The sequence below is a fragment of the Marmota marmota genome, unplaced genomic scaffold (assembly GCF_001458135.2).
Source record: "Marmota marmota marmota unplaced genomic scaffold, marMar, whole genome shotgun sequence".
NCBI classification, from domain to species: domain Eukaryota; kingdom Metazoa; phylum Chordata; class Mammalia; order Rodentia; family Sciuridae; genus Marmota; species Marmota marmota.
Window position 1 is genome coordinate 520,806 of NW_025999930.1, and position 22,356 is coordinate 543,161.

At 61.2% G+C, this 22,356-nt stretch overlaps 1 protein-coding gene across 1 annotated transcript in view; it reads right to left on the reverse strand.

Annotated features, from left to right (window-relative positions):
• Nucleotides 1-348: 348 nt before the first annotated feature.
• The window catches only part of Phf2 (PHD finger protein 2), a 42,588-nt gene continuing 20,580 nt past the window's right edge, over nucleotides 349-22,356 (reverse strand). Inside the window, exons 5-21 of the mRNA XM_015506284.2 lie at nucleotides 21,388-21,574; nucleotides 20,370-20,532; nucleotides 19,219-19,306; nucleotides 18,685-18,791; nucleotides 18,101-18,192; nucleotides 16,897-16,986; nucleotides 15,953-16,318; nucleotides 14,992-15,111; nucleotides 14,510-14,625; nucleotides 12,356-12,534; nucleotides 12,174-12,244; nucleotides 11,272-11,432; nucleotides 6,794-7,068; nucleotides 5,003-5,098; nucleotides 4,395-4,504; nucleotides 3,250-3,628; nucleotides 349-2,439 (exon numbers count right to left, since the gene is read on the reverse strand). Coding sequence (XP_015361770.1) covers nucleotides 2,351-2,439; nucleotides 3,250-3,628; nucleotides 4,395-4,504; nucleotides 5,003-5,098; nucleotides 6,794-7,068; nucleotides 11,272-11,432; nucleotides 12,174-12,244; nucleotides 12,356-12,534; nucleotides 14,510-14,625; nucleotides 14,992-15,111; nucleotides 15,953-16,318; nucleotides 16,897-16,986; nucleotides 18,101-18,192; nucleotides 18,685-18,791; nucleotides 19,219-19,306; nucleotides 20,370-20,532; nucleotides 21,388-21,574 — 2,689 coding nt within the window. The 3' untranslated portion in view covers nucleotides 349-2,350. The remainder of the gene's footprint in view (nucleotides 2,440-3,249; nucleotides 3,629-4,394; nucleotides 4,505-5,002; nucleotides 5,099-6,793; nucleotides 7,069-11,271; nucleotides 11,433-12,173; nucleotides 12,245-12,355; nucleotides 12,535-14,509; nucleotides 14,626-14,991; nucleotides 15,112-15,952; nucleotides 16,319-16,896; nucleotides 16,987-18,100; nucleotides 18,193-18,684; nucleotides 18,792-19,218; nucleotides 19,307-20,369; nucleotides 20,533-21,387; nucleotides 21,575-22,356) is intronic.

Below are 22,356 nucleotides of genomic sequence, written 5' to 3' on the forward strand. Positions count from 1 at the left end.
GCACCCTCCTGTCCTGTCATGTCAGCAAGCCTGTCACGGACAGGGCCTTTCCGCTGGTTTCTTGTGAATGAGGCCTGCTGAGGTGGGTCCTTGCCCCTGTGCTGACCATCTCACACACCCCAGAACCTAGGTGGCACGCGAGGTCCTCCAAGCCCTCGGATTTCAAAGGCCGCCACCCCAGGGTCCTCTAGGATCTCTCCTGTCCTTTCCTGCCAGCGAGCTTGGGGCGCTGTGGCTTGGTGGAACAGTCCAAGGCTTTCCCCGGGGATCACGGACAGCCTCAGGCCGGGTAGTCACTGGAGGACAAGGGGGGGGGCGGCGAACGAGGCAGTAATGACACAGACGTGGTTCTGTACAAAACCTGAAATATTTTTACTTTTTTAAAACTTTGGTCTAAGTTGCCTTAGACCTCATGGACTCGATACAAGAGTAATATGAATCGGGAAATAAAACACTTTAATAGCCACGATAAACTTTGTTAGAAATGTACATGTTGCCAAAATAATAATAAAATTAAAAAGAGAGAGAGAGAGAGGGAGAGAAGGAGAGAAGGAAAGAGAGAGGAGAGAGAGAGAGAGAACACAGCTTGATGCCCGGGTTAGATTATATAAATGTTCAACAAGGACAGGGAAAGGAAACTTTAAAAACGCCAGTTCTGAGTAAGCCTGGGGCCCTGTGAGACTTCCCCTCTCCCAGCCTCGGGCCCTGGGGACGGCGTCCCTCGGCGTCCCTCCTAACAGGACAGTGGGGGTGGATAAGGCCTCCGCCAAGCTGCTTCTCCCCGTGGACGAGACATCCAGGTAATGGGTATATAAACAAAGCTCATAAGAAATGTACAAATATAAAAAGCTACAAACATTAATAAATTACAGCGTCACAAAACACAGAAAACACTTCACAAGGTGCTAGTAAAATAACTGTCCCCCGACCCCCTCGTCATACAAGAAGGAAAACAAAGAGCTGGTATGAAAGCCGAGGAGTCGTCTTCAGAATGTGTCTGAAGTCCATCTTTTGTGTACTGTTTGCTTCTGTGAAGACAGAGTGTAAGGCTGCACAGACAGACTTGTTTTTCAGGCAATACCTTAGTTCCTAAAAGAAAAAAGAAGAAGAAGAAGGAGAAGAACAAAAGGAAAGAAGGAAAAAGAATCAAAAAAAAAAAAAAAGAAAAAAGAAAAAAAGAAAGCACTGGAACCCAACTGTCCATCAGAGTCGGCAAAAAACTCGTATAAAGGTTAATGAAGGGCTCTATAGAAAGAAATTCCTAAAGATACTTTTGCTCTTGTAAAAAAGAAGTCGTTTAAAAAGCTATTTACACGCTACATTCTATGAAAAATATGCTTCAGGAAATACATCTAAAATTAAAATACAGGATTGCCTGAGAAACAAATCCAGACCCTCTGCGACGCGGGGCAGCCAGCCATCCGGGGACGGCCGTGCCCGCGACACCCCACGCCAGCCAGCCCGGGAGAACAGAGAAGTGCCATCCCGCGGCCCCCAGCCACCTGGCCGCCCTCCAGCCCGCCAGTCTCGGGGCAGGGGCCTCGGCCGAGAAGTGCTTCTCCCGGGTGCAGCCGGCAGAGTCGGTGGGGCCCCTCCACGAGGCTTAGCCTGGGCCCCCGGGGCCCCGAGACGTGGGAGACGTGGCCGGGCCCTCGCCCTCCCCTGGGGATCCTGCGGTGGCTCCCCCACCTGCTCACACACCAACCCAGCTGCTGGTCCTAGTCGCCCCAGAGAAACGCCCCTGGGCATTTCGGGCGCAACACCCACTATCTAGACTGCCACCTGCCAGCTGGGGCAGACCTCTCCTTGCCGGCCGAGCGCTCTCTGGACTTGTCTGAGAAATCGCTCGGGAAGAGAAGCGAAGGGGGCACGTAAACATCCTGCCTGCTCCTCCTCATTCTCTCTGTGTTCTTTGCCTTTTTTTAAGCCTCTGGAGGCTACCAGCCTGTGGCCAGCTCAGACTCTGGGGCTGGTGAGCATTGGCTCACTCTACCTTCCTCGAAGGACTCGTGCTCCCAGCAGAGCTGCGGAGGCCCCCGCAATCACACCCATGCTCCGGGTGCCTGGAGGCTGTCCTGAAATTGGAATGATCCTCAAACTGGCAGGGCCGCTTTTCAGGAACTGGTCACTCTAAGCAACTTGAGAAAGGATGTCCGGATTCAAAACGAGGGACGGCCATGCTTGGCTCGCTCCGCCTGCTCAAGGGACAGACGCTCGTTTGGGGGTGTGGTGGCTGGGAGGAAGTGAGGCCCTCCCTGGGTGAGGCAGCTCGACCACCCTCCCGGGGGGCGGATGTTCTGGCGGGGCTCCGGGGTCCTGAGCAGAGCAGAAGGATCCTGGCTTCTGAGCTTTAAAGGAGCAACTTGCCGTTCCGATGGATCTTCAGGATCTTTCCGAGCCGCTGCTTGGCGGTGGCCATACCCTTTTTAGTACGTTTTCCTAAGAGGGTGGGGGAGGGGACACAAAACACAAGGGTGAGATGGCAAAGGGGGCGGCGAGCCGGGGCACGGGGCCCCCCGACACTGGGTCAGCTTGCAGCCCCTGAGTCCCCACCTTTCTCTGCAAAAATGGGCCTCTGTGGCCACAGCTCTGAGCTCCGAGTCCAGCCAAGTTACAGCACCCAGCTCAGAGGCCGCTGCGTCCACAGGGGCCATGGTGAGTGGGTGGACTCAGGCTCGGGGACTCGAGGTCACCCTGGGCCTGGTACCATACACACCCAGGTCCCCATAGCCAGCGGGGTCCGTGACCAGGGGGCAGCTAGGGAGGCCCGGCAGGAGCAGGAGATGAAGACACAGGGGGTGGCAGGGGACCTGGCTGACACGATGTCCAGCCCACGCAGAGGGGCTGGTGACCCTGCAAGCAGCCCGGTGCGTACCAGGTCAGTCCCAGCCCCACCCTTGGCAAATGGCTGACCACACCCCAGCTCTGTCGGACCCCAGAGCTTCAGACTTGAGCCTTATCCACAGGCCCAGAGGCAGTCCTGGCCCCGATCTGATGAGCAGCCCTCTCCCCTGGTCTCCACGGAGGCCAGCTCTTCCCCACATCAACACTGAGCAGGCTGGCTGCAAACTTTTGTGTGCCTTGCCACGGGGGCATGCAGATGCCCAGACGGGAACTAGCTCAGACCCCAGTGTCTGCGGTCCTGAGGCCAGAACCTGCCCTGGCCATGTAGCGTCCTCTATCGAGGGACAGGGGCTGCAAGTCTGGGGCTGCCCCGGGGCCCAGCAGGGGCAGGCAGGACGGGGCTACCTTTGGCAGCAGTGTTGTTGTTGGGGGACGACGCAGAGGGCCGCCTCTGTGTGAGAAAGACTCCAGGGGCCATGGGCTGGGAGGCGCGGCCAGCCGGGGCCCCCGCGAAGGCGCCGGCCGCTGTGTACTCGTGGTCAGCCAGGCTACTGCTGTGTGACTCAGGCGGGGGCTCAGGTGAGCTGCCCTCCTGAGAGGCCTGGCTGCTGGCCGTGCTGGTGGAGGCCGGGGTAGTGGAGGCCGGGGTAGTGGAGGCTGGGGTGGTGGAGGCCGGCGTGGTGGAGGCCGAGGTGGTGCCGGCCGAGGCAGAGGCGGAGGGAGAGGCGGTGCTGGGGGTCAGTTTCCTTTTAGTGCTCTTTTTCTTCCTGCTTTTCTGCTCCTCCTTTGAACAAAATATGCAGGTGTGTTACCCGCAGGGCAGCTGCGGACACACGTCCCGTCAGAACCCAGGGGGCTGGGCCCCGCACATCAGTGCTGGGCCTGGGGAGGGGCCACCACACTCGCCACAGCGTGCTGAGCAGGAAGGGCTCCGGTCCTGAGCCTGGCCCAGCTGGGACATGCGGCCACTGCGGGCCCCCCACACGGTGTGCACTCCCCTGGTGGGTGGGCACAGGGGCCAGGCACTCTGAGCTGCCACGGGCCCCTCAGTTCTGAAGGGACATTCACTTTGATCCTACTGACTTCTGTGGGTGGTACCCGGATGGAGTCAGGCCTGGTGGACTGGGTACCTGGGCTCCAGGACCCTGTCTGGGCTGGGAGAGCAGAGCCCGAGTGGACAGGCCACCCTCCGTCTCCATGTGGACAGCTGGAAAAGGCAGGACCCCAGGGGAGGGGCAGGGCCAGGACCCCAGGGGAGGGGAAGGGCCAGGACCCCAGGGGAGGGGAAGGGCCCCTCCTAGGGGCGCCAAGGGTGAGAGCCACGGGGGTCCCTCCGGGGCACCCCCTGCACCAGAACAGCCCAGCCTCAGCCAGAGGCACCCATCCAGGGCGAGGGGCCGAGGCCTTCAACGGCCTGTAAGTAAACGTCCCCAAGCCTGAAACCCCCCCAGCCCAGGTGGTCTGTGTGTGGGGACGGAGGATGGGGACATCTGGGGTCGGAGTGTTGGGCCCAGCCTCAGGGAGTCTCCTCTCCCCCAGCCCCTCCTCACCTGCTGGGATAGCTTGGCCGCAGCCGCCGCCAGCCCGGTCTCAATAGAGGCCACTCTCGTCCCCTCCCGCACAGGCCTGTCCTGTCTTGGCACCGATGGGCCGACCCTGGCTGTGGAAGACAAGGGCCGGCCCCTGAGCTTTCAGCCACAGTTCATCCACCCCTCACCCCGGCCCATCCCCGAGTCCACAGGACCCCGAGCACCGGGCCTTGCCAGGGAGGAGACAGAGCACTGGCCTGTCCACAGTGGGCACCACATCAGGTTTCCCGGGCCAAGCCTGTGAGTCAGGCAGGCCAGCGGGGGCCACCTGGGAGGTGGGCAGGGCTGCGCCCACCAGCCACCTCGGCAGGCGTCCCTCCACGAGCAGGCCCCTCACATGGAAAGAGGGCCCACCCCAGGGGCTTCCCAGTACCTGGCCTGGGGCCTGGGACCCAAAGCAGAGCCCCAGTCATGCTCTTGCAGGCAGCTGACCAGTCCCTCAGGACAGGCCCCCCCAACCATGGGACAGGACTAGCACAGAGCAAAGCCCACATTCCCAGTGGCCAGAGGGACGGCAGACGAGGACACAGCCGTCCACGTCAGTGTCGCGTGGCCCCCCTCGGCACTACCTGTGGGGCTGTAGGGAGCGTCGTCCGAGCCTTTCCTCTTCTTCGACCGGGACTTGAAGACGGGGTTGTCTTCGTCAGACTCCAGTGAGGGGTAAACTGAGGGAGGCGAAAGGAGGATGGGCCCCTGAGCAGCTGGACGCAGCTGGGCTGCGGCGCAACAGACCTCCCTGACTGGTGCCCCAGAGCCCAGCCCCAGGCCTGCCACACAGTGACCACCCCACGCGTGGGCACAGACGAGAAGGCGCCTGCATCCACCTGACCAGCCACGTCTGCCCCACCCGGCCTCCTGCTCTCGGGACCGCCGTCCACACAGCTGTCCACAGAGCCCGGGACCTCGGGAGGCCCCACCTTGAGGCTAGCTGTGGCAGAGGTGGGAAGACCAGGGAGGGACGGGCCCCCAGCAGGGCACCCGGCTCTGGGGACAGAATTCTGGGTCTCCAGCTTCCTTGTGAACCGTCCACCATCCAAGGCCAGGAGCTGGGTGGGCTCCGCAGTGAATCTCAGAGGAGGGGCCGTGCATAGCAGTACAGTGGCCAGCAGGAGCTGCCCCTGGACTGTGACTTGCCGGGGACCCTTGCACTGTGGGTCATGGTCCCTCAGCCTCCAAGGCCTGCAGAGGAACCCCAGGGCCTGTGACTCGGGAGGCAGCAGCAGGAGCCCACACTCCACACCCCGAAGGAGTGCAGAAAACAGGAGTCGGCCGAGCTGTCAGTCTGCCTGTCAACAGGGCGGGCCCCGCTGCAGGCCCAGATCTGTCCACCAGATGTGGGGCTCGGCCAGCCTGGTGTGTGGGAGCTCTCCAACTCACGGCGGCCCAGCTGGGCAAGGCCCCAGCCTCTGGCCAGTAGTACGCGTGTTGGGAGAAAGTTCTGGACTAAGCAAGGCATGTCCGGCCCTGGGAACAGTGGGCCTGCCCCAGCACCCCACACCCAGAACCTTCTCCGAGGCACGCGGACAGGCTCCTTGCTCTCTGGCCCTCTGGACGGGGCTGGAGACAGCGCTATGCAGCCTGACCAAGTGTCTGGTGGGAGATGGAGGCTCTGTCACGGCAGGGGGCCAGAGCTACAGCCCATTTCTAACTACCTGCCACACCTCCGATGTGGCCACAGTGCCACCTGGGGTCTCACACAGAGGCAGGGTGGACACAATGATCTCAAAGTCCTGCCACTACAAAATGGTAGAGCTGCATGGGAAGCCCTCGGGCAGGTCCTAGAGAGCTGAGCACACAGTGACCTACGACCCCGCCCGCCCTCCTAGGAACGAGGGTGTGGGGCAGGGAGGGAGCACGCACAGGCACATGCAGGAGCCACACAAGGGTCCCCGGATGGACAGACAAACGTGGGCTACATCTGGAGGAAGAGTCAGCCTCAAAGAGGGAAGGAACCCTGGCACAGGCCCCGGCAATGGGGGGATCTTCAGGACACAAAGGTGACGTGCAGGATCCAGGTGTGTGACGAGTCCAGAGCAGGCGGGCCACAGAGCCCCAGAGCACATCAGGGGCTGCCCGGGGCAGGGAAGTGGGAGGGGCGACTGTTAGAGGTCAGGGTTTTCTCCGGGAGATGTGATGAAGGTGGCTGTGGACGTACACACCTCTGAGGACAACAAAGCCCACTGAACTGCCAACCTTTAAGGGTGGCTTTTATGACGTGTAAGTGACATCTCAAAATCAAAAAGGGCTCAGCTCCAGGAAGAGCTCCCGGTGGGCACAGCCCCGGATGCGAGGTTCCTGCCCGCCACGGGCACCGGCCCCATCCCTGGCCGCAGTGCCCCTGCCCCGGCAGCAGCACACACCGTAGTCCGAGTCCTTGAAGCAGGCGTCCAGGTGGTCCTGCTCCTCCTCGTAGTCGTCCAGGTCCACGCTGTTCTTGGCCGACCTCTTGAGCAGCCGCTTGCCCGAGCTCTTGCTGCCACCTCCGTTTTTCCGGCCACCATGGGCTGCCAGTGAGCTGCCCTTGGCCTGGCCAGCGCCCCACGTGGTCTGCAGGCAGGAGTCAGAGGCCTGCAGGTTGGCCATGGACAGCATTCCCTGAATGGCTTCCTGTGTGCTGGGGGACGCCGGCGGCTGGCTGGGGACACAGAGAAACAGGGACTCAGCCACAGCCCCAGGTCCACAGCCCAGAGCATCAGCCCACAGCTCACTGTACACAGTGGTCCTCAGCCCAGGACACGACCGAGCCTGCAGCCTGCAGCCTGCAGCCCAGGACGCTTGGACTTCCAACAGCCCACAGCCCAGGGGCCACACAGTCACTGGCCTGGGTGACAAGCAGAGGGCATGGAGCGGAGAGGTGGTGTGGCTGATGACTTCCCGTGGACAGAGGTCAGGAAGCCCCTCTGCTCACCCAGCCCCACTCTGGGGAGAGCTGGAGGCCTTGGGTCAGAAATGGGTCACAGAAGGGAGACACACAGGGGGACGGGGTAGGGCCAGGTCCTGCATGATCATGCCCCAGGCTTTGCCATCTCAAGGCTGGCCAGCAGGAGCAGCCCTCCCCCTCCTGCACTCCTGCCAGCCCTGTGCACCCCTCAGGGCACCCTGGGCTGCTCTCCCCACCACAGACCCCCAACCTCAGCCTCACTGAGGACATTCCTTCCCGGCACCTCCCACTCAGCACGGTACCCGGAAAGAACAGCACTCCCCTCTCAGGCATAGACTCTCCCCACACCTACACCTACATATCTGCTTGCATGTGCACCTGCATCCACACCTGAATCCACACCTGTCCCCCCATCTGCACCTACGCCCACACCTGCATCCACACCTGTCCCCCCATCTGCACCTACGCCCACACCTGCATCCACACCTGTCCCCACATCTGCACCTACGCCCACACCTGCATCCACACCCCCACCTGCACCTACGCCCACACCTGCATCCACACCCCCACCTGCACCTTTGCCCATACCTGCATTCACACCTGTACCCACACCTGTACCTACACCTACACCTGCATCCACACCTATGCCCACACCTGCATCCACACCCCCACCTGCACCTTTGCCCATACCTGCATCCACACCTGCATCTACACCTACACCTGCATCCACACCTATGCCCACACCTGCATCCACACCCACACCTGCATCAGACATGCTCCTGTTCCTGTGCCCACCTGGAGAGGCACAGCTGCACCTCTGTCCAACCCACACTCCCCGTCTCTGGTAGCTTCCACGCAGACTCCCAGGCTTTCTGGGGGCCCCTTGCTCCCCAGTCCTCTGCTGCCCTCTAGCTCCAGGCCTCGCCGCCCACAGCAGCCAGCTGGCATTCTGGCCAGCTCCTCGTCCCCTGCCCATTCCTGTGCCTGTGCCTTCTTGGCTGCACTGGTGTCCCTCCTTCCAGATGCAGCTTCCAAAGCCAGGCTCAGGGAAAGGTGGGACGGGATGACCATGGTCACTCCGCAGAGCTGGGGCTGGAAGCTGCTGGACGGCAAGGCCCCTTGAGGCCAAGTTCTGGGATTCGTGGGGAGCCTCCCACCATCCGCACCACGGAGCCCAGCCCCAGTGTCCTTGTGGGGCCTTGCCCCGCCCAGGCCATGCCCTGCCCCAACAAGAACCCCCACCTGTGTGCCTCAGAAATGCCTGAGCAGCTTAAAAATGCCAGCGCCCGGCCCCTTCTGGAGACGCCCGGCCCCTTCTGGAGACGGTGAGTCAGGCTCAGGCTCCAGACACCACAGGTGGCCGGGACGGAGAGCCTGCATTTCCCCGCAGCTCTATGCGGGCCTCCTGTCCACTGCCCTGCACTCCTCCCACCCAGGGCGGGATGGCCCACTCTAGCCTGCAGAGTAGTCCTGCCACCAGTGGGGGTCAGCCCCGCCCCGACCAGAGGCACACAGTACCCTGCCTCGCCCCCTCCCGAGCCCGCTGCTAAGGAGGCTTGTTCTGCGACAGCATCCTCTCTCCGGCCTCGGCCTCCCCTTTCCCCCAGCCCCTGAGATGGGAAGGCAGGACAAGCTGCTGAGAGGGGGGTGAGCAGGGCGCGGAAGGGGTGTCAGGCCCAGGACAGGACTTCTGCGTGGGGGAGAGAGGCTCGTGCACCTCAAGCCCCTCACGGGAGGCAGAGCACACGTGAGAGGAGAGGGGCCAGGGCAGTGGAGGGCGTGCTGCCCAGACACAGGCTGAAGCACCCAGGGACCTGGAGACGTCGCTGCTCAGAAGCAAGTGAGTCCCCAAGAACGGGGTCTGACAGAGGGTGGCGGAGCCATCTGGCCACACCCGCAAAGGCAAACCTGGCAAACCTGCAGGAGACCCCCCTTCAAGGGACGTGTGGGAGGCCCAGGCCCACAGCCCTCTGAGGGTCCTTTCCCTGAGCCACCAGTCTCCACAGCCCTCCATGAGAGCTGCCTCGCAGGCCCCCACCACGGCCGTGAAACATCAAGTAAAGACGACGGTGCTGAGCTCCCTGGGAGGTGCTCCGGGAGCTGCCCCTCCACTGCCCCCCAGGGCTGCGCTGTCACACTGCCTGGCTGCGGTGCCAAGGCCAGCAGCTGCCCGGGCTCTGTCACCACTGTACCATCCTCACTGACCTCTCTGAGCAGGGACAGGCCACCACTAGGAGCTATTTGCTCTTGAACCCTCTGCACTAGGCCCTATCCTGTCCCCGACCTGGGCCACAGGGGGATGCCGAGACACCCACCATGAGGTTCCCCAACACAGGGGGAGGGGCCCCCACTGGAGCCCGTGCAGAAGTGATCTGTCCACCCAGGCCATCTGGGCGACCCCAGAGGGTGGGGACCTCACGCCCAGCCTGTCCGTCCACAGTCACTGGTGAATCAATGAGCAAAGTTTAACCAGTCAGCATGGAAAATAATACTTTAATCCTCCAATTATCATACCCGAATCCTCTCCTTTCTTCCACAGCGGTAAACACTAAGCAAACCATCCACAGAAATTAACATATTTTCCTCCAGTTTTCTTTAGCTGTTTTTTTTTTCCAAACAGCTAGTACTTACAGCAGAGCAAATGGACCATCAAAAACTGACCTACACTCCAAATGGGGGACTGCAGGAGAGGAACTGCCTGCAGCAGGCTGTGGGGGCCAGCTGGCCCTGGAGGCCCCCGTGGGCACGTGTGCTTGTGCATGCACATGCAGGAGGTCACATGCGGTGTCTTCAGGGCCCATCCCCTAAAGGCACAGGGGCTGGGGCAGCTCTGGGTGCCTCCTTAGCAGATGGGCCTCCCGTCCTGGGCTCAGACACAGAACCTCCCCATCTCTGTCCCCACTCTGCCCTTGAGAGTCCCCTCTATACAGCATCCACAGCAAGGTACCTGGTGACCCAGGCCAAGGCTCTCAGCTCCATCTGACCACATCCTGGGAGACCTCAGTCTCACCCCAGCCCCTGGCCTTTAGTCCTCTCTATGGAGGCCATGGGGGCTCCAGGGTGTCCCCAGGGTCAGTCACGGAGGCTTAGCCAGCACGTACCTCCTCCTGGAAGGCAAGCAGCCCCTGCCAGGCTGCGGGGAGCCCCGCGCAGGGCTGCAGCCTCCACTGGGGAGGGCCAGGCGGCCAGCCTTCACCTCCTGGCTACAATCATCTCTGCAGTAAGGACAGAACAGAAATGACCTCATGCCAAGCAGGAAATCTGTCCCCCAAGGTGCTGTGGACCCCTCTAGTCATGCTTCACTCCCGCTGAAAGACAGGGCCTGCAGCTGGAGGGGTGAATGTGATACTGCACGCAAACAGCCACTTATGAAACAAAACCCAGCCGACTGATTTAGCCAAACCTTCTCAATCAAGCTCTTAATCCGCCTTTCCAGAGCCCCTCCGCCATCTAAGAGCAGGCCGGGCCTTCAGCGTCCACCTGCCCTGGAGCAGCCCCAAGGGCCATGCTGAGCTGTCAGTAGTTTCATCTAAGTGGTCACCTCCAGAAACCAGAGACTAAAACGCAGATCTGGGAAATGGAGCGAGCGCCCAACAGGTCGCAAGGGCCCTGCCTTCCTCAGGCCAAAGTGTGACAAGGGACCAGGGCTCACTCCAGGACAACAGAGCCCAGTACCAGACAATACTTCAGGAACCCCCAAAGCTCTGGTTCTCAAATCAAGCAGACGTGACCCTAGGCCTGTCTGCTACCTTGGAGCTGTAGTCAGGCAAGAGGGTTGAGCTCGCTGAGCCTCCGTTTCCCCAACTGTGAGGGACTCTGCGCTGTCCTGAGACTAGGTACAGCCCAGTTCCCAGAGTCTCTACCCTGTGGCACGCCTCGCTGCCCGAGCCTAGGGTCTGGCCGTGTGCCCGCGAGTGGCCGCTGCCCGGATGCTGCAGGACGTGGCCGGGGGCCCACCTGTTGGGGTTGTACTCGAGCGCCCCGACCTCCTCACTAGCCTGCAGCAGGTCCAGGATGCCAGCTGCCGAGCCACTCTCCTTCTTGACTTTGGCGTTGCGTCCAGGCTTGGTGTCCGTGTCAATGTGCAGAGAGCCCTCATCCGAGGAGTCGTCACTGTGCTACATGGGGACAAAGGTGATGGTCAGCGCAGGGGCGTGGCAGGAGGGTGGGGGATCACTTTTTCCCTTCAGGGAGAAACATAAGAAAGTTCTTATAGAGCCCTCTCTTTCTAATGAACATTGCCAGGGTCTGCCCAAGGCCTCCGAGCTGAGGGAGGAGCCAGCCAGACACGCGGGGCTGGCAAGGGTGCTGGGCTATCTCCAGGACCCCAGCGCCACCTACACCATTTCTACAGCAAAGGTCTCACATGAGAGAGCCCAGTGTGAGGCTGCCACGGCAGGAGGAGCAGGGCATGGGGGAGTACCTGCAGTCCCCCAGAGCTCCAGGCCCTGGGCAGCAGCCTCAGCTCCAGATCAGCCCCCGGGCAAGTGGCTCCTGGGGCAGAGACCCCAGATCCTCAGAGAGGGCCTCTGCATGGTGGTCTTGGAGGTCATCTGAGTACAAACCCCCTCCTGACCACAGTCCCCTCCCGCAGACTTCCACCCCGGGGGCATCTTATTGCACCTATCTCCCCAGTGGTGGCTCTGACTGGGGCGAGGGGGGTGGCTCTTCAGGTGGCCAAGGGCTCAGGCAGGCACTTGTGCCTCCTGTGCCAACCCCACATCTGAGCCCAACCCACAGCCTCTCTGTAAGAACGCTGAGGAAAGGGCAGGGAGAGGGCGGAGGCCCCTGGTCGCCTCAAGCAGAGACACAAGGACCATCCCACTGAGCCCCCGAGCTGGCCCCAGAAGGGGGCTCACCTTGTACACTGCCGACTCCAGCTTTGGCTTCGTGACAGGCGTGGGAAGAACCTCCTTCTTGTCCAACAAGACTGAAAGCAGAGCAGATGTGAGTCCTCCTGCATGGAGCTGGCCAGGTACTGACCTCTCGCCCGGCCAGGATGGGCTGCCCGAGCCCCCGCCCACGCTCACGCTGCACTCACAGGACAAGTCCCTTTTCGGGGCGTTCTTCTTCCTCCTGATGGGAAACTCATCGATCTTAAGCTCCCCGTCATCTGACACGTACTCATACTCATCCCGCACGGGCTTGGCCTTGTCCTCCTTGAAGTTCTGCAGGGCCCCAAATACACCAGGGCTCGTCGGGGGCCTGAGGGCCTTGGAGCTAGGGGGCAGAAGGACGCAGGTCAGCAGGCTATGAGGATCTCCCCTGAAACCCTGGTCCCAGCATCCCTTGGAAGCAGTTGGTGGCAGAAGACAAGACTGCATTGTAGGAGGTCACCTGTCCATAGAGAGGAGATACTCCCCAAGCCCACGGCCACCTCCTCAATGCCCTGTAGCCTGGCGTGTGGTCCTGATATGCAGCTCATGTGGTACAGAGAAAGTCCTTCTGAGAACAGGGCCCCCAAACACACACACAGGCCCTCTGCCAGCCTGCTAGACAATCCTGACACACACTGAATCCGGTCCTAGATGGGGAACTAGCCAACCCTCCTGTCTTTTTCTGCAAGCTGTTTTGGAAAGATACCTTCAGGGCCACAGTGTACGCTCCCTGGCCTAAGAAATACGTAACTCATCTCTGCTGGGGTCAGGAAGGCTGTTCCAGGCAAGACGCACCCACGTGCTCAGCCCTCGCAGCATCAGCCTGGGCCCCGGGGCCTGAGGACTCGATCAATGGCGGGGACAGCAGGGAGAAGCAAAAATGCCTGGAACTTCAAACAGGCGCAGCTGAGTTCTAAGTGAAGGGGAGGCTGGTGCGCGGACAGTGCGTGGGGCAGCCGCTGCTTCCAGTGCTCTCGGAGAAGGGCAGCATCCAGACTGCGGCCTTAGAGCTGCGCATCCAACACGCGCATGTGCACAGGGGCACGCGTAGCCAGAGTCACGCCCACCTTTCTCATCCCATCTCTAAACTCTAGGTGCAATCAAGGAACCAATCCCACTGAAAAGCCTCCCGAGACCTGCAGGCAGTGCACATAAGGGGCAAGCCCGGGGCCATCGGGTCAGGGCACCAAGACCAGACCATGCAAGCTACCACCTGCTGAGCAACTGTGGGCTCACCCAGGAAAGGACGCTGCCTCTCACCAGGCTCAGCCCTGGCACCTGCCTGTTTCTTCACCACCCCAGGGGGCCTCCTCCCATCTCCTGGGTGAGGAACCTGAGATCCAACCATGTCACTCAGTGGCCACTGCAGAAAAGTGGCCACCACTCCCACCAGGACCTGTCTGATTCAGCAGGCAATGGGGACACCTCGGGGACATGTCTGTGCCCAGGACAGGCAGACCCTGCAGCCGGAGCTTGGAAGTCTACAGCCTGATTCACACCACAGCACCCCTGGCTCCCATCTGAGCTCCGAGGCTGGTGCCCTCCGCCTTCTCTGGAAAGCCCTCCTGGCTCCCACGGAGGACAGGCCTCCACACCTAGGGGCCCGCAAACCCTTCCCCGTGGTGCCCCTCACAGTCACGATTTCAGGTGCACTTAGGAGACTGCCGGGTTCACACTGCCCTATCCCACTGGCCACTGGGCTCCCCTGCTCACCACCTCAGTGCCTTCATGACAGCCAGGCAGTCAACTGGGGCTCCCTCCCTGCCCGCTGCAGGATCCCTCCTCCCAGCTGCCCCACGGGCCCAGCTTGCTGGAAGCAGAGGCTCAGCTTTCCTGAGGCCTGGCCCTGACCAAGGCCTGGCCCTGGCCCTGACCAAGGCGCGCTATGCACAGAGCTGCAGTGCGTAAGGTCAGCAGCCTGGAGGCAGAAGAGCCCAGCTGAGGGTGCATCGGTCAAAGGCTGTGAGTGTGTGTGTGTGTGCGTGTGTGCGTGTGGTGTGAAATGCACGTGTGGCGTGTATGTGTACGTGGGTGTGGGTGGGGTTATGATGCAGTGTACACGTGTTGGTAGAGAGTGGGGTCTGTCCGTGCGGGGAGCTGTGTGCACGTGCTGGCCAGGGAGTGTCCACTGGGTTTCCCCAGGTGTGACGGACGTGCTGCGGTGTGCAGAAGTGTGCTGCGTGTGCCTGTGTAGGGTGTGTGAGGCACAGGATGTCTGCACAGCATCTGCACGTGCGTGACGCGGTCCCTGTGTGGCATGTGCGGTGTGTGTGGTGCGGCCTGTGGGGTCAGCCCCCGACCTGAGCCCCCTCACATACCCCAGGAGTTTCTTGTTGGAGAAAGAAAAGGAAAACTTGTCCTTGTTCCCAGCCAGGGGCGACTTCTCCAGCTTCTGCTCCTCCTCCATCTTCAGTAGGGAGTCGGGTTTGCTGTTCTGAAAGCAAGAGCAGGGCCGTTGCTGAGCCCCGGGGCGGGGGCAGAGGCACAGGCCTGGAAAGTCACTCACGGCTCCGACGGCTGCTCCGCCCCGAGCCTGCAGGGCCCTCCTGGCTCCCAGGGAGCAGCGACACACACCAGGGCACTGATGGCGAAGACAGTGAAGCTCCACCCACCCAGCGTGGCACGTGGGCTCTGCGTCCACGCTGCCCCACAGCAGGTGACTCTCAGGGGGGGTTGTGCGCCCTCCAGACCTGCAGAGGTGCCTCAGGGCACCGCCTGTCCGGTACCTCACCACCCTCACGCGTGCAGGGAGTCATGGACCGACCTCAGCTCACACTCACTCACACACACACAACCGCACCTTGTACTTCCACTTGGCCTCCGACTTGCTCTTGGTCTGCTCGCGGATCTCTAGCCGCTCCACGTCGTTCTGTGTGTGGACCACGTCCTTGTTGGGAACACTCAGGACACTCTTTGGAGCCTAGAAAGCAGGGCACTCATGACTCAGAGGCAGACGTGGAGGATGAGCAGGGTTCCCTTGCTTTACACCATTGAAGCCTGGCCCCCAAGCCCTGGCCTCCTGGCTCCACAAGGCCCCGCCTCCTGCTGCCCGCATGTGGCTCGGCCAGCCTCTCCTCCACCTATCTGTCCATCATCCATCTGTTCATCCCTCCATCATCCATTCAACCCTCCTTCATCCATCCCTCCATCCCTCCATCCCTCCATCCCTCCATCCCTCCATCCATCCGTTCATCCACGCTTATCCTGAGAAAGAAACTACCAGTGTGTCCCACTGTGACCCTGGAGGAGGGCCCCCAAGAAGCCGGTGACAGCCTCCCCCTGGAGGTCATGCACCCTCGGTGGTGCCTGGTCTCAGGGCGCAGGTTCCTGAAGCCCAGACCTAAGACCCTGGAGTCAGAGTGGGTGCCCCAGCTGGGTCTGTCCCTCTCCGGGCTCCAGTGCTGTCCACGCTGCTTCTGCATGGACGCTTCCTCCACCCTCAGGTCTCAGCCCCAGGAACAGCTCCTCGATTCCCAGCTGGGCCACCCTCCCGGAAGACCACCCCTCTCCCTGTGCTGCTTGGCCCTCCTGAGCGCAGCCCCTGCCCGACACCAACAGTGCCACCTCCCTCTGTGCCACTGCTGGCCGGGGCACCGTCTGGGCCTGACACACAGTCCGAGTGTCAGCAGCAAGACTGCCACAGCACGACCCTGGCACGCTCTGGGACACCACCTCATGGCTGCCCCCTCCCTGCACAGGCACCAGCCCCTGGAGGGCAAGGACACCGCGGCCCCAGCCGTCCCGGCACCCAGCAGGCCCACCTTGCCCTTCTTGGGCGGCTCCATCTTGGTCAGCGCCTCCTTGGTGTGGGCCTCGAGCAGGTCCAGGTTGGGGATGGTGGGCGAGGATGACTCCCGGCACTTCTTCCCTTTCTTCTTGCTTCCATCCTTGAGCTTCAGAGTTTTGGGGGGCTTCGGGGGCTTGGGGGCTCGGGGCTTGGGGATTTTGGATGGCTTGGGCATCTTCACAGTCTTGGGAGTCTTTTTTTTGGACACTTTCTCCAAGAGGGACCGAGGTGGGGTGGCCTCGATGGGAGATGGGGGCTCCTCCTTCTCCTTGTCCCCGTCACAGACCTCATCAGAGGAGGCGACAACATTCACTTCCGGTCGGACGGTTTTGGAGGCATTCTGGGATGGGAAAAAGGACAGGGTCGCGCAGGTCCCTAGACCATGGCCAGGAGGGTCCCCACAGGACTCAGGAGAGGCAGAGAGAGGCCCACCCATCCCACACCACCCTATGATCTGCTCATAACACTCCACGCCAACACGTGACAGCCGCCCACCCCACACCACCCTGTGATGAGCTCCACTGTCCTGGGCCATCAAGACACTCAGCCCCCGCCACATCCTTCATCGCCATCGGCACCAGATCCTCACCCACTCGGGCTCCTCAGTCCTCCCTGAGCAGGGAGGCTGCCAGGCTCTGCCAGGCTCTGCCAGGCTCACAGGGGCGGGCACCAAGAGGCTGGACGCAGGGGGTTCCCCTGCTGGACGCCCCGCCATGTGGGAGCTGCGAGGCCCCATCCACCTCTCACTCCCTGGGTGCCACCACCAGAGCCCAGCCCAGCTCCAGGCCTGGGAGTGGACCCTCAGGCAGGGGAGCCACCTGGAGGGGCAGCTCCGGTCTAGCTGGCTCACAGACCCGGAGGAGAGGTCAGCCCACCCTCATCCCAGGGGCCAGCGCAGAGCCCCAGGCACGTCCTCACCTCACTGAGCCGGATCTCTCTGGCCAGGTCCTTGATGAGCTGGGAGGGCCTGACGTGCTCAGGGAGCTCATCCTCGTGCTCCGCCAGGGCCTGTGGGACCCGGGGTCAGCGCCAGCTCTGCCGTCTGCGGCTCCTCGCCCCCTGCCCCGTCCCTCCGATCTACTCCCTTCCTTCCCACCCAGACAGGACCAGGACCACCCAACTGTCCTGGGGTGAGAGGCTGCCATGGAGCACTGGGTCCTGGAACCTGCCTGTGCGCCCCACTCCAGAGGCGCTGCACAGGGCTAGGACCCCACCTGAGGCTCCTGTGAGCAGCTGGTGGGGCAGCTGTGGACCTGAGCCTTCTGCCTGGCCAGGCAGCTGGAGTGAGGTGCAGGGGCCCCCGGACTACCCCAGTCATAAGGCCCAAAAGAGATGGTGGCCCCAGGACGGCCCCGGGAGGACACCAGCTGCGCTCTCCCCACTTGCCTCACCCATGAGCAAGTCAGCTGCACTGGGCTCCCTGCGTGGACTCCACCTTGTGAAAGTCCCTGTGGACTTGCTGGCGACCCCAGCCCTGGGGGGCAGCCCTCCTCCCTCAGGCTGCAGATGGCCAGGTAGCTCTGCACAATGACAGCCCCAGGAGGAGACAAGGTTCCAAGGGGGCCCAAGGCTGAGCCAGACCCGCCCCCTTCTCTGTAGCCACAACCCAGGCAATGAGAATGCAAACAGGAAGCGGGGTCCTCTGGGCCCTGTTTGAGAAACAGTGTCCGCTGCTCCAGGGGGCCAGCACCATGGGGTCATGGGGAAGGCACAGCTGGTGCAGAGCCCAGGCCACTGCAAGTTGGTTAGGTGCCTGCACCAGGTAGTGTGGCTCCTAAGTAGGAGGGTCCAACAGTGTCCCTAGCACTCCCTGTCCAGATCCAGATGCCTGGTCATTGGGCCAGCTGCTCCCAGGTCCTCCTGTCCTCTCCAGGTTCATGGTGCTGTCCCCACCATAGCCCCAGATGGGGGGGCACTCTCAATCTACCTATGTCTTACCCCCTCAGGAGTCCCAGATGGTTCCATCAGTGGGCAGGAGACAGCTGTCTGTGAGTGATGTAAAAGTACTCCCTGGGCCAGATTGGGCCACCCACCTGTCACCCACTGAGTAGGACATACCTGGGTGTTGCCCCTGCCTGTCACCCACTCCCCTGTCCAAGAACACAAGTGGCCTGCTACCTACCTGCTTCTTTGTCCATGACCTGAAAGCACCATTGAGAATTTTAGCTCCTTGGACTAAATGAGGGGGCAGCTGTTCTCCAGACTTGTGAGAACCTGGAGAGGAGACAGCTCATTAGCTTGGGTGGGCACCCAGCCCAGCAGCAGGCTGGAGGGCGCCCAGGGCCCTGCCTTCCAGAGGCCTCCGCCCACAGCCACCTGCCCAACTGCCAACGGTTCCTCTTGGAACCTGGGGTGCCCACCCACCTGGTGGCCTTTCCTGCAAGGGGAAGGGTCGGCCCTCCACAGCCTCCTGCTACCTTACCCGCGGCTCGCCCACCAGGCTCCTGAAACAGGCCAGCTGGCTTGCCCTCTCCACCCAGTATCCCAGCCCTGCCCCAGCAAAGGACTGTGGGAGTGCCAGGAGATAGGCCATGGGTTGTCCCCACGGTCCTGCACCAAGCAGCCCCAAGCGCCTTCTTATTTCCAAGGGGCTGTGATCAAGCTACACGAAAGCAGTACCCAGACCCGGACAGAGAGCCCCATCCCAGGTCTGTCCACCCCACAGCCAGAGGCACGGCTCAGTGCCTGCCCTGGGACAGCCGGTACCTTTGAAAGCCTCCAGCAGGTGCTTCCCCATGTACCAGCAGGCAGTTTCAAAGTTGGGAAACTGAGTCAGGCTGCCCAATTTCAACCTCCTTTCCACCTCATATGCCCTGGAAGCCACAGCAAAAAAAAACATTTAGTGCAAGGAATAACAAGTTACCACACTAGAGGGCGAATACAGGCCACGGCCACGCTACCCAAGCCACGCCACAGCCACAATGACCCAGAGGAACACACTGGGAGGACCGACCACATCAGGAGGATGCAGTGGGCTGCAGTTCCTGGGACCTCAGCCAAAGCCCGGGAGAGGTGGCAGCAGCTTTTAATGACCTCAAACCATCACTAGCCTGCCCACCCCCAGCCCCTCAGGGACTGTGAGACCATGGAGCTCGTGTGCCCTCCCGCCAGCCCAGCAAGGCCAACAGTGGTGCCCAGAACCATCCACAGGTTGGGCCCAGCCGGCTCGGGCCAAGATGTCCGTCACACCAACCCAGCCGGGGGAACCCCGCCAAGGGCAGATGGCACTGCTGGCACTACCTCATCTGCATCTCCACACTCAGGCTGTGGAGAAAGTGTCCCGCGAAGGCCAGGCAGTCCACAGGGGTGAGCGTGGCGTAAATCCAGCCTGCGAGAGACAGACGGGGCTCCACCTTGCTCTGTGCACTCAGCAGCTGCCTGTCCAGGCTGCAGACCGGTGCTGGCCTCCCCTGCCCAGGTCCTATCAGCCCATCCTGGCTGCTTACCCCCTCTGAGGGGACTGGGGACAGAACGTGACTGAGCCAGCCCAGGCGGCTGGATTGAGCCTTGCACCACACAGAGCATGAGCTAGGTCCCAGGCCTCCATATGCAGGGGCAGGAGAAACCTGAACTTGGCTTCTGCTCTCCCTGAGAGCTGGCATCTGTCCCCAGGTTATCCTTGGGGATGGAGCCAGGGCCAAACCCCGGGAAATCCGCAGCTCTTCCTAAAATAACTGTGACTGTGAGGAAGACGGGGAGGGAAAGAGGGGCCCTGGAGAGTACAAAGATTCAGAGGCTTGGAAACCAGCCAAACTCAGAGGACATCTGGATCCTGAATTTAAATGGAAAAAGAAATATCACCGTTAGAAAATCTGAACACTCTGGCTATTTGATGATACCGTGAACTTGTGATTAATTGTTCACTTTTAAAGACAGGACACCAGGATTATAACTGTGTTACCTTAAAGGGAATGAAGTCTTTCAGATAGCGGACTACTTATGGGTGAGACCATGGAGCTAAAAGGTCTGGAATTTACTCTCACAGAAGAATCTGGGGGACACTCAGCTGCTCGGGACCTGCTTTCTCCTGCACTCGGTCAACACATCCCTTAACAAACATCCAAATCGGCAGCTACCTGCCCTCCTTCCTCAGCACTGGTCTCGGTGTCTTTGAAGCGCGGCTGCTTCTGCCACCTTCTGAGCCAGGTCTCCCAGGCTGGTGGCTCAGCCACAGGGAGTCGAGCCACACAGCCCAGAGGCAGTCCCAGTGTTGACCAAACGGGATTGGCACCCAGGCCTCCTCCGGCTACCACAGAGCCTGCTGCTCTTCCTCTCTAAGGACTGGGTGGAACAGGCAGCCAGTGGCTGGGACACAGCACAGGGAACAGAGCAGCGACCAGGAGAAGGGCTGGCAAGCCCAAGCTCCGTGTTCCCGGAGCCAGCGTGCTCACCTGAGGGGATGAAGAGAGTCTGGCCCTGCTTGACGGTGCACCGGTAGCACTTGTCCACCTGGTCGGCAAAGAACATCTCGCTGTGGTTGGAGGCCGACCGCCAGCGCTCATACAGGGAGATGTTGGCCGAGGCCGGCCTGATGAGATAGAAGATCTTCTCCCCCTGTCAAGAGAGCCCGTTGGCAGACCCACAATACCAGGGGCAGGGGGCAGCTCCCACCCAGGGCTGAGGATGCTGTGGGACGGGCAGAGCCTGCCTGGTGTTGGGGACACTGAAACACAGGGTTGCAGAGCCCTCCCGGTGCTGGGTACAATGGGAGACAAAGGGACAGAGCCCCCTGGTGCTGGAGATGACAGAACATGGGGAAGCAGTGTCCACCCAGTGCTGGGGACACTGGGGGACCGGAGAGCAAAGATGCCCTGGTGCTGCTGTGACGAGTCCTGACTTGGAAAGCACCCTGACAGGCGCGTCATTCCTACCCGCAGGACAGCCACCAGGCAGGGCTCTGCACAGAGCAGTGAGACCCGAGACTTTGTGTACTGGGTCAAAGATGGGCCAGAGGACACTGTGGCAACTGGCTCAAGGCCATCACCCCCAACCCCAGCCCCGGGTGATCTGGAAAAACTAAGCTTAGGGACTCTGCTGTCACTGGCATCTGGCTTTTCTTCTGGCTTCCTCTAGTGAGAGGCTCCTGCTGGGCTGGCTGCCATGGGAGTCCGGGCTGTGGCTAATTCCCTTCCGGGAAGGCTCCCCAACACCTCTACCTTCTCTGCACATGGGACCCCCCAGTGGTCTCACCCAACTGTCAGTGAGCCTCAGTCCCATAGGAAGAGGAGACACAAGCATGTCACCAGTCTCAGTGCACCCCTGCCCCTCTACCCAGATATATCTCCACAGCCTCCTGTCCCAGGGCCCGAGAGTCCAGGGTCCCTCTTGTGGGGTAACTTCTGGGGGAACTGCATGGACCAGGGTGCATGCAGGCAAGGCGTGCCCTGAGTGGGGCGGGGCGGGGCTCACCTTGAGCACGTGGTACCAGGCGGAGGCTCCCCCAGAGTCGATGTGGAAGTCTGTGTAGCTGTCCTTCACACAGATCAGGCAGTACTTGGTCACTTTGGGCTTGGCCAGCAGAGCGTCATCAGGCCAATAGTTTTCTACCCAGGACAGTTTCTTCACAATGTCAGGCGGCTCCACGAAGCTGGACATTCTGGGGGCAGGAGAAGAGAGTCAGTGGTGATGGGAACCAGTGCTTCCGTTTTTTTTAAGCTTGGGGCAGGCAAGGAGCACGTCACCCACTGTTTCACCAGCCCATGGGCCACGTGGCATTGCTCCCATTTCACGGACAGGCAAACTGAAGATGGCAGAGGGTGAATTGAGCCCACTGGCTGTGGCCACGCAGGCCAAGAATGCTGTTCTCCACATGCAGAAGAGAGGGAGGAGAAGGCCTGGGAACCCACCACCCCAGGAGGAGAACCCCTTCCCAGAGGAACTGGAAAGCCGGCCACTACTCCACGTCAGCCCACATCCATGTTTCTAAAAGGGCCTGAGGGTCCAGGTTTCTCACCGGCAACCCTCCCTGCACACCAGGGCACAGTCAGATCCCGCTTACTCATACCCATGGGGTGTGGGGGAAGGTGAAGAGAGCCTTGATTCCATTGAATGTCAATGTCTTGCATAAACTGCATAAGACTGCGTCAAAATGTCAAGGCCAGCAGCAACTGGAGGGTGACATTTTGGCCACCCTGGAGAACCAGGTCTTGGAGCTTTTTAACTGCCTCGGGCCATACAGGGTTCTCCTGTCCCCTTTGCTCCATCTGAAGTTCCTTCCTAGCCCCCCACATCCCCATCTCCACCTCAGTGTGAAGCCACGCGCACTCTGATGACATCCTCTTTAAACAAAGGCTGGACTTTCCCACACCACAAGTCGCACTCAGTCACCCCTCACAGTCTCCATTCCCAGCCTCCTCCCACTTCCTCAATGTAGTTGGT